Here is an 11,746-nt window from a genome sequence, read left to right on the forward strand (position 1 = left end):
AGCCTCCTGAGTAGCTGGGATTACAGGAACCCACCACCATGCCTGGCTAATTTTTGTATTTTTAGTAGAGACAGGGTTTCACCATGTTGGACAGACTGGTCTCGAACTCCAGACCTCAGGTGATCTGCCCGCCTCGGCCTCCCAAAGTGCTGGGATTACAAGTGTGAGCCGCTGCGCCCAGCCTCAGAAACCAATTTTTTTTTTTTAAACTGATAAAATTAAAGATTTTTTTAAAAAACTGGAAACATATCTTTCTGGATGGCTATGGACTTTGGGATTCTCCATCCCTAGCTATCTGCGCTTGTTAGACAACAGGCATGCGGACTTCCCTTTTTGAAAGGTGGAGTGACGTCTGTGGATAGAGGGAGTTCCCGGGGTGAGGTAGAGTATAAAGAGTCATGGGTAGAAGTGGGCCCCCTACTAGGACCAGTCCCTGGGAACACTCGCGTGAGCCAGTATGCTTTTGTAGCTTTCCAGAGTCTCAAGAATGAGCCTGCCTTTTTTTTTGGCTACCTCACCTCTTGATTCAAGCCAGTTTCTCTCCTTTACTGCATGTGGTTTCTCACACATTTAAAATTTTCAAGATTTTATTTATTTATTTATTTATTTGATTTAATTGTAAAATTTTTTAGTTTAGCTATGATTATTTATTATTAATCCCCCTCACTGCATTCTTTGTGAGACAGGGTCTCACTCTGTGGCCCAGGCTGGATTGCAGTGGTGTGATCACTGCTCACTACAGCCTCTGACTTCCTGGCTCAAGCAATCCTCCCAACTCAGTCTCCTGTTGTAGCTGGGACTCCAGGTGCAGTGCACACCACCGTGCCCAGCTAATTTTTGTATTTTTTGTAGAGACAGAGTTTCATCATGTTGCCCAAGCTGGTCTTGAACTCAAGTGATCCACCTGTGTTGGCCTCCCAAAGTGCTGGGAGCCTCTGTGCCCAGCCTGTTTTTAATTGTTAGTATACAAATCAAAAACAGTCAGGGAGTAAAAAGCCGCACTCATATGTTCTTGCAGCTCTTTTTATTTATAGCCAGTAGGAGAAAACACGCTCTAGAAATTGTTGCTATGTAAAAGGGTGGCATTTATATATAAAGAACAGGAAATCAGGCATATTTATGTTGGGATAATTACAGTGCAAGCCTGACTATGACTAGTGCCAATTAGCATACCAAAGTATAAGGCAAATTCCTTGAAAGTAGCAATCACTTAGAGCTAGACTCTTTCGGGAGATATGATGGGTGAAGGGAAGCCTGGCCAAGGTCTTGAAGATTGACAAAGAAAAGGAGGAGGAGGATATCGAGGTACATTTTCTACTTCATGTGAGAAAGTCTTAGGAGTTTTAGTTTACCACAGGCTCAGTAAGATTCAACTGGGAAATGAGGCTGCTCAAAAAGGCTAATTCAGTCTTAGGATACTTTAATAAATGTATCATGTCTAGGCAATGGGAGAGAAAATTTTCACTCTGCACTGGTCAAACATCATATGGAATTCTGGGGTCACACTTCAGGAAGGACTTTGAGTGCTCTTTTGGCAGCACATGCACACAAATTGAAACAATACAGAGAAGATTAGTAAGGCCCCAGTGCGAGGATGACGTACAAATTTGTGAGGTGTTCCATATAAAATGAAAGTTAAAAGAGGGACATTGATAAACCAGAACAGCTACAGAGGTATCCTAGTCTATTTTTTATTGTTATAACTGAATACCACAGACTGGATAATTTATAAAGAATAGGGGTTTAGGCTGGGCATGGTGGCTCACACTTGTAATCCCAGCACTTTGGGAGGCTGAGGCAGGCAGATCACTTGAGGTCAGGAGTTAAAGACCAGCCTGGCCAACATGGTGAAACCTTGTCTCTACTAAAAATACAAAAATTAGCTGGGCATGGTGGTGGGTGCCTATAATCCCAGCTACTCCGGAGGCTGAGGCAGGCTAATCACTTGAACCCAGGAGGCAGAGGTTGTGGTGAGCGGAGATTGCACTCCAGGCTGGGCAACAAGAGTGAACCTCCATCCCAAACAAACCAACAAAAAAAATCCTAAAGTTTATGTGAAACTGCAAAAGACCCAGAATAGCCAAAGCTATTGTAAGCAAAAACAAAACTGTAGGAATTATATTACTTGCCTTTAAATTATACTAAAGTGCTATGGTAACCAAAATGGCATAATACTGGCATAAAAACAGATACCTGGACCAGTGGGACAGAATGAAGAACCCAGAAGTAAATCCATACATCTACAGTGAACTCGTTTTCAACAAAGGTGCCAAGAACATACAATGGAGAAAGGACAATCTCTTCAGTAAATGGTACTGGGAAAACTGGATATCCATATGCAGAAGAATAAAACTAGACCCCTGTCTCTCACCATATACAAAAATCAAATAAAAATGGATTAAAGACATAAATCTCAGACTATGAAACTACTACAAGAAAACACTGGGTGAAACTCTCCAGGATATTGGAGTGGGTGAAGATTTCTTGAGTGATACCCCATGAGCACAGGCAACCAAAGCAAAAATGGACAAAGGGGATTCATATCAAGTTAAAACACTTCCTCACAGCAAAGGAAATAACAAAATGGCAAGACAACCCATAGAATGGGAAAAAAAATTTGCAAACTATCCATCTGACAAGGGAATAATAACCATAATATATAAGGAGCTCAAACAACTCTGATACAGTTTGGATGTGTGACCCCACTGAAATCTTATGTTGAATTGTATTCCTCAGTATTGGAGGTGGGGCCTGGTGGGAGGTGATTGGGTCATAGGGATACATTTCTCATAAATGGTTTAGCACCATCCCCTTGATGCTGTCCTCATGATAATGAGTTCTTATGAGATTGGTTGCTTCAAAGTGTGCCTCCTGCCCCTGCTCTTGCTCCTGCTTTCACCATGTGACGTGCTTCCTTCTCCTTCACCTTCTACCTCATGATTATAAGCTCCCTGAGGCCTCCTCAGCAGCAGATGCTAAGCAGTTTCCTGTGCAGCCTGCAGAACCAGGAGCCAGTTAAACCTCTTTTCTTTATAAATTATACAGTCTCAGGTATTTCTCTCTTTTAAAAAAATTTCTTAGAAACAAAGTCTTGCTGTGTTGCCCAGGCTGGTTTCAAATCCCTGGGCTCAAGCAATCCTCCTCCCATGGCCTTCCAAAGGGCTGGGATTACAGGCATGAGTTACCACACCTGCCAGTCTTGGGTATTTCTTTACAGCAATGCAAGAATGGCTTAATACAAACTCTATAGGAAAAGAAAAATCTACTAGTCTGATTAAAAAATAGGCAAAAGATCTGAATAGACATTTCTCAATAGAAGACATGAAAATGAAAAAGAGGTGGATTACCTGAGGTTAGGAGTTCGAGACCAGCCTGGGCAACATGGTGAAACCCCGTCCCTACTAAAAATACAAAAATTAGCTGGGCATGGTGGAGGGTGACTGTGATCCCAGCTACTTGGGAGGCTGAGGCAGGAGAATCGCTTGAACCTGGGAGGCAGAGGTTGCAGTGAACCGAGATCATGCTACCCGCACCCCAGCCTGGGTGACAGAGTGAGACTCCATCTCAAAAAAAAAAAAGAAATGAAAAGAAAAGAAAATGGCAAACAAATATAGGAAAATGTGCTCAAGATCACTGATAATCAGAGAAATGAAAATCAAAACTACAATGAGATATCATCTCACTCTAGTTAAAAATGGCTTTTATCCAAAAGATAGGCAGTAACAAATGCTGGCAAGGATGTGGAAAAAAGGGAACCCCTATACGCTGTTGGAAATAAATACAATCATTTAGATGTTTCTTTATAGCAATGCAAGAATGGCCTAATACAAACTCTATAGGGAAAAGAAATCTAATAATCTGATTTTAAAAATAGGCAAAAGATCTGAATAGACATTTCTCAAAAGAAGAACTGAAAATGGCACACAGGGGCAGATCACCTAGGGTCAGGAGTTAGAGACCAGCCTGGCCAACATGGTGAAACCCTGTCCCTACTAAAAATACAAAAATTAGCTGGGCATGGTGATATCTCATTGTAGTTTTGATTTGCATTTCTCTGATGATGAATGTTGTTGAGCACCTTTTCATATACCTGTTTGCCATACGTGCCAAACAGTTTGGAGGTTCCTCAGAAAATGAAAAATAGAGCTACCATATGATTCAGCAATCCCACTCCCAGGTGTATACCCAAAAGAAAGGAAATCAGTATGCAGAGAGGTATCTGCTCTCCCATGTTTACTGCAGTAATAGTCAAGATTTGGAAGCAACCTGAGTATCCATAAACAGATGAATGGGCTGCTGCTGAGACCAGCTCAGTAGTGGAGACCCCAACTCAGGTAGTACTGAAGGAAGGGAGAAACAGACAGACACAAAGAGAGAGAGCAAAAGAGGGAATCAGAGTGGGACATCAGGGGGCTGACAGCATTCCCAGCTAAAAGGCACAGAGCAGACTCTGACCCACATACTTATTTTTTGTGAACAAGTGATTATTTTTAACGAGCAGGTGTTCTATGTTTTTTCATAGAATAACGATTAACTAGGCAGGCAGCTAGTGCCTGTTGACTACTAATTAAAAACGAACTAGAAAACATTCTTAGAGGCAGCAATGCGGGCAGGGTCATGTATCCTGTGTTTTAAGAACTGGTTTAACTAGTGTATGACTGGTACGTATTGTTTACTATTCTATAACGCCCTGAGCAGTTTTCTGCCTGGGGATGACTTGGTGTTCCTTGCCATTGTTTCTCAGTAAACAATATATAATTCATCACACACATCAAGATTTGTTCTCATCAGGCTGTTCTGTCTATGGAGTAGCCATTCTTCCGTTTCTTTACTTCTCTAATAAACTTGCTTTAAAAAAAGAAAAGAAAACAAAAACAAAAAACCCAGATGAATGGATAAAGAAAATGTGGTACATATACATAATGGAGTACCATTCAGCCATAAAAAAGAATGAGAACCTATCATTTGCAACAACATGGATTGTTGGGTACCAGTCCCAACCCCATACATGTGTGCCCTTAGTCCCGGTGGTGACAAGGGATTGAGAAAAGGAAATAAAGACAGAGACACAAGAGTAGAAGTTACAGCATGGGTCCAGGGGACCAACACAAGTGTGGGAATCCCATTGGCCCCGAGCTCTGGGCTCCAAACACTTTGATTATGTGCATAATCTCGTTGATCTTACTGTCCTGGAAGGGGAGGGTGGAGGAGCGGGTAAGTTGCGGGGAGGGGGAAGAGCACTTGAGATTCTTCTAAGATACGCTAAACTAGTGCTCTGAGCATTTAACAGCACTTGAGATCCTTCTAAGACATGCTAAACTAGTACTCTGAGTTTATCGCCAATTGTTATCAGGGTGCGGCTGCATCAGAAGTATAGGGGATGAGGAGCCGACCACACCCAATGCATCAAGGGGCTTTTAATTAAAATTACTCCATATTCCAAAAACCTAGGCAGAGCCTGAGGCGTTCTGTGATCTCTGCCCTGCAAGGCTTTTCTCCTCCTTGCCAGCTCCCATCTGCAAAGACCCCCCAGATCTTGTGAGCAGAGGTCACCTCCCTTCTCAGAGATCTTTGCATAAGCCCTCTTTTTTTTTTCCTCATGCAGTCTCCATGTTGAGAAGGCATTCGTGGGACCAGAGCAGTATTCCATGCTCTGCAACCACCCGGAGGTGTTCCCGGTGTTACTGCACTCTGGGATGGTGTTTACCTTATGCTTCCTGTTGCCGCTTGATTTCTAATTAACTGCACCAATAATATAGTTTAGTTCAGTGTATAAACTTCAGTGTACTCTGAGCCAAGCAAGCTTATAATTATTTAGCTAGAATTAACATAGCTCTCCCCCGGCCATCTTGACCCACAATGGATGGTCATTATGTTAAGTGAAATAAGCCAGGCGCAGAAAGACAAACATTGCATGCTTTCACTTATCTGTGGGCACTGAAAATTAAACTCATTCACTTATCTGTGGGTGCTAAAAATTAAACTCTTTGAATTCATGGAGATAGTAGAAGGATGGTTACCAGAGGCTGTGAAAGGGTAGTGGGGAAGATTGCGGGGGGAGAAATTGGGGATGGTTAATGGGTACAAAAGAAGAAAGAATAAGTAGGACATGAGTAGTATTTGCTAGCATGACATGGTGACTATAATATAAATAATTTAATTGTACATTTAAAAATAACTAAAAGAGTATAATTGAATTGTTTGAAACACAGGATAAATGCTTGAGGTGATGGATACCCTATTCACCTTGATATGATCATTATGCATAACATGCCTATATCAAAATATCTCATGTAACCTATAAATATATACACCTACTATGTACCTACAAAATTTAAAAAATAAAGTGATGACTGCCACTTCTCTTCCAACACCCTTACCCATTTCTCAGTACTCTCGTGGTACTCTCACGCTGTGCCCCTGGAGTACCATGGGTACAGCTTGATATTGCTGAGAGAATTCATCTATCAGGTAAGGTACTAAACTAGACATGCAAGATCATTTCCAAATATGCTATTCTGATCATTCATTCAACAGATTCTTATTGAGCCTCTATACCTTGGTGGATACCATTTAAGTGGTGAGTGGAGAGCAGTGAGCAAAATAGACATGGTCCTTGTCTGTATGCTGTTTACAAGTCTGTGGTTTTATGGCTCCAGTGGACACCCTTTCCTTCAGATTTTTTTGGGTTCTCCTCTTACCTATCTGATGGTTATCTCCTTTGCTCATCCAATTGTTATTTTTCCTCATTCCTGTCATACTTGACACCCTCCAAGCTTCCCTGAATTCTCTTTTCTTTACCTTGTGTGCTTTTTGCTTTGGCCATCTCTTCTAGTATATCTGGCCTTATAGACTGTTAGATTTGTCTTCCTATATACGTTTCCATCCTCAAAACCTCTCAATTACTTCCTATTGTCTATTGGATTAAAGAGTTTGTTTTTGAGACGTTTAGCTGGATGTTTCAATGCTCTTCTCCAGACTTATCTCTACTTGACACTGTCACCTTTGGGTGGGTTGATCCTTTTCTTGCCCTTCTGTTTCTTGAGGTCTTTGTTTTTTTAGATCCCAGGAAAACTATGTCTTCCTCTGAAATCCTCTTTCATTTAAAGCTCATTGCTAATGCTAATGTGTATGTGGCCTTCACAGATGGAAGTGAACTTGTCCCCTCTCTGAACCACAGGGTACCTGTATGGCACTCTGTTTTTTTCTTCTCACCTAATCAGTTCATCAGTCCTTGAGATTTGTTGTTATATTTTAATAGGATCTAGTGTTGTGATTTGCATAATGTAGGCATTCAATAAATATTTGTTGACAGATTGATGGATTATACAATAGGATTATACAACTTAATTTGAGGAGAAAAGTATATCTTATGGATGCAAAAGATCTATAAACAGTTTTGAAGGTAAACTGTTTATTTATTTATTTATTTTTGCTAGAGACAGAGTTTTGCTCTGTCGCCCAGGCTGGAGTGCAGTGGCCCGATCTCTGCGTACTGCACTCTGCCTTCTGGGTTCAAGCAATTCTCCTGCCTAATCATCCCGAGTAGCTGGGACTATAGGTGCATGCCACCATGTCTGGCTAATTTCTTTTATTTTAGTAGAGACAGGGTTTCAACATGTTTCCCAGGCTTGTCTCTAACTCCTGAGCTCAGGCAATCTGCTCACCTTGGCATCCCAAAGTGCTAGGATTACAGGCATGAGCCACCGCGCCTGGCCAAAGGTAAACTGTTTCTTGAGCATCTACTATGTGCCAGGTACTGTTCTAGGCACTGAAGATAGCCACAATGAATAAAACAGTCTACAAAATATACTATATCAAATGATGGTAAGTGCTTTGAAGCAAGATAAGTGAGGATAAAATGGATGGATGTGCATGAGGTGCTACTTATTAATACAGGGGGTTGGGAGAGGCGTCTGACGGACTGACAGACATTTGAACAGAGATAATACATATAAGCGCCCACTATGCATTGGGATTCATTTTTAAATGATCAGTAAGTTATAATTGAAAAAATTTGATTTTTATTCTCACCTTGTTATATATATGTGAATTATTTAAAAATTAAGGTCTCATTGATAATGTCTATTAGGATTTATTTCTTATAAAAAATTCAGTAAGATAACTTGATTATCTCTTAGTATAGTTGGAAGAATGCTCAAATTGTAATGTTTTAGTAACTTATGCTAATGTTATCAAGACAGTCATATTTCTAACTATGAATTTCAGAATTGATGAAGCCAAAAGAAATTTAGACAGAACACTGGGTAAAAGAACACCTGTATTACCAGCCCCTGATTATCCTCAAACTGTAAGTCTTTGTTTTCTCTTTAAAATGTTTATTTTTCTATCATTTTAATTTGTAGTTAAGACAATCTCAACATAACTAATGTTTTTAAAAGGAATCATAGATATATTTTAAACTATATATTTAATTTTTAAATAATTTAAATTAATTTTAAAATGTTCTCCTTGATTTAATTATATCTTGTTTGTTTGTTTTTGACAGATGAACAGTGAAATGAAAAAAAAAGGAGTGAGTTCAAGTTTTTATATTTCTTGTTTTGAAAATGTTCAAAGAAATTATTGCAAAGTAGTTTCATCTAAGACCACCTGCTAAGTCCCATTCTAGAAAAGCGATAAATTTAGAAACTGAGATTTTTATTTTATCTTCCCAAGGGAACAAGCATGTCATGAACAACAATATGGCAATATGGATTTTTTTGTTTTAGACAGGGTTTTGCTCTGTCACCCAGGCTGGAGGGCAGTGGTGTGATCTCAGCTCACTGCAGCCCCACCACTTGGGCTCAAGCAGTCCTCCCACCTCAGCCTCCTGAGTAGCTGAAACTACAGTCACATGCTACCATGCTCAGCTAATTTTTTTTTTTAAGACGGAGTCTCAATCTGTCACCCAGACTGGAGTACAATGGCACCATCTAAGCTCACTGCAACCTCCACCTCCCAGGTTCAAGCTATCCTCCTGCCTCAGCCTCCAGAGTAGCTAGGACTACAGGCACCCGCCACCATGCCCAGCTAATTTTTGTATTTTTAGTAGAGGCGGGGTTTCACCATATTGGCCAGGCTGGTCTTCAGCTCCTGACCTTGTGATCTTACAGGCACGAGCCACCGTGCCTGGCCTGCTCAGCTAATTTTTAAAAATTATTTGTAGAAATGAGATTTCACTATGTTGCCCAGGCTGGTCTTGAACTCCTGGGCTCAAGTGATCCTCCCACTTGGCTTCTCAAATTGCTAGAATTACAAGTGTGAGCCACTGTGCCCAGCCAATATGGGTTTGAAGAATTATATTTTTGTTGCCATTCATTATTTGCACATTAATTATGTACATATTTTTATTCTTATTCCAAACAACTGAAAAAAATTCAGAGTGGCAGTTATAAAGGAATGCATCTCCCTTTTTTATTAGGGTAATAATTGAGTATTTTAATATTGATATAATGATATAGTAACCACTCAGCAAGTATGTATTGAGAATCTATTATATGCTAGCCACATGCTAGGTACTAGAGAATTGCAAAAAAAAAAAAAAAAAAAAGAGAGACACTGACTGCATGAGTGACAACAGGAGACTATGATGTGATTGGTGGAAAGATGAAACCACCTAAAATTTCTTTACTAGCAAAATAATCTGCTAGTAAACTTATGGAGAAATGTATGGAGCTGGATACATGAAAGAGGAAATCATGCAACATGTTTTCAGGTGGGATATAAGCTTTTTAAGTCCCTTAAAATTCACTTTGGGGATGGAGGCTAAAGATGTGAATTCAGCCTCTATGAATTTCAGATATTTGGAGGAAACTCTTTGTTAGCTTTTCCTGGTTTTGGTTTTGGCTTTTTAAAATGCTCTTATTCCTCCTTACCTGGCTGCCCAACGTTTCTGGAGACTTCGGATGTGGATTTTCCTTTTTATTAGGTATAGTTACTGATACACAACAACCCAAACACATCAATAAATATTTGGTGTGTAAATTGCCAAATGTATTTAATATTTGTGTGTGTGTGTTTAGTATCCTCAGTTTCCTAGACAGGCATACAGTCACTCACTCCTGAGCCCACGGCTCTTGGCAATATGGCTTCTGGGAATTCCATCACTTCATCATGAATGTCATCACTAACCACTAACTGCCAAATTCAAAAGATATTTTTTCTTTTCTTTTCTTTTTTTGTTTTTTTTGAGACAGAGCCTTACTCTGTCACCCAGGCTTGAGTGCAGTGGCACAATCTCAGCTCACTGCAATCTCTTTCCCCTGGATTCCAGCAATTCTCCTGCCTCAGCCTCCCGAGTAACTGGGATTACAGGCATGTGCTACCAAGCACAGCTAATATTTGTGTTTTTAGTAGACACAGGGTTTCACCATGTTGGCCAGGCTGGCCTCGAACTCCTGACTTCAGGTGATCCACCTGCCTCAGCCTCCCAAAGTGCTGGGATTACAGGTGTGAGCCACGAAGCCCAGCCAAAGAATACTTTTTCTATACTTCTTTCTCTCTTAGACCTCCACCTGTCTTTTTTGTTTGTTTGTTTGTTTGTTTTTTTGTTTTAGACAGAATCTCCTTCTGTCAGCCAGGCTGGAGTGCAGTGGTGTGATCTCTGCTGACCGCAACCTTCATTTCCCGGGTTCAAGCAATTCTCCTGCCTCAGTTTCCCAAGTAGCTGGGATTACAGGTGCCCGCTAATTTTTGGTATTTTTAGTAAAGACAGGGTTTCACCATGTTGGCCAGGCTGGTCTTGAACTCCTGATCTCAGGTGATCGCCTGCCATGGCCTCCCAAAGTGCTGGGATTACAGGCATGAGCCACTGCACTGGGGTGCCCAGCCTCCACTTGTCTTAAAACTCTAGGTCTGGGTGCAGTGGCTAACACCTGTAATCCCAACACTTTGGGAGGATAAGGTGGGTGAATCACCTGAGGTCAGGAGTTCAAGACCAGCCTGGCCAACATGGTGAAACCCCGTCTCTACTAAAAATACCCCCAAAATAGCTGGATGTAGTAGTGGGCGCCTGTAATCCTATGTAGTAGCGGGCACCTGTAGTTCTAGCTGCTCGGGAGGCTGAGGCAGGAGAATCACTTGAACTTTTGAGGCAGAGGTTGAGGTGAGCTGAGATCGAGCCATTGCACTCCAGCCTGGGCAACAAGAGTGAAACTTCATCTCAAAACAAAACAAAACAAAACACTTTGGTCAGTGGAACAGAATAGATGACACAGAAATAATAGACCCAACACTAGTATTGCCAACTGATTTTTATTATTACTATTATTATTTTAGAGATGGAGGTCTCTCTTTGCTGCTCAGGCTCATCTTGAGTTCCTGGGCTCAAGAGCTCCTCCTGCCTCAGCCTCCCGAGTAGCTGGGATTACAAGAGCATGCCACCATGACCCTGATTTTTGACTAAGTTGCAAAAATCATTCAGTGGAGGAAGAATAGTCTTTTCAAGGAATGGGGGAAAGCAATTGGATATCCATAAAATAAAATTTAAAAAAACTCATCCTAAACCTCCCACCTTGTACAAAAATTAAAAATTGATCATAGGTGTGAATATAAAATGCAAAACTATTTAAAAAATTAGAAAAAGAGCCAGGCGCGGTGGCTCAAGCCTGTAATCCCAGCACTTTGGGAGGCCGACGCGGGTGGATCACGAGGTCAAGAGATCGAGACCATCCTGGTCAACATGGTGAAACCCCGTCTCTACTAAAAATACAAAAAATTAGCTGGGCATGGTGGCGCGTGCCTG

General features: G+C 41.0%; 1 protein-coding gene and 1 non-coding gene across 2 annotated transcripts in view; both read left to right on the forward strand.

The window, feature by feature from the left end:
- The window catches only part of DNAH12 (dynein axonemal heavy chain 12), a 247,904-nt gene that overhangs the window by 9,242 nt on the left and 226,916 nt on the right, over nucleotides 1–11,746 (forward strand). The window contains exons 3-4 of the mRNA XM_037738118.1: nucleotides 8,230–8,311; nucleotides 8,510–8,536. Of these exons, the coding sequence (XP_037594046.1) occupies nucleotides 8,230–8,311; nucleotides 8,510–8,536 (109 nt within the window). The remainder of the gene's footprint in view (nucleotides 1–8,229; nucleotides 8,312–8,509; nucleotides 8,537–11,746) is intronic.
- Nucleotides 1,524–1,629, forward strand: LOC119471068. Its single transcript, XR_005200058.1, has one exon. It is a non-coding gene; the product is annotated as a U6 spliceosomal RNA (small nuclear RNA).

The sequence above is a fragment of the Cebus imitator genome, unplaced genomic scaffold (genome assembly GCF_001604975.1).
Source record: "Cebus imitator isolate Cc_AM_T3 unplaced genomic scaffold, Cebus_imitator-1.0 Scaffold48, whole genome shotgun sequence".
Lineage (NCBI taxonomy): Eukaryota > Metazoa > Chordata > Mammalia > Primates > Cebidae > Cebus > Cebus imitator.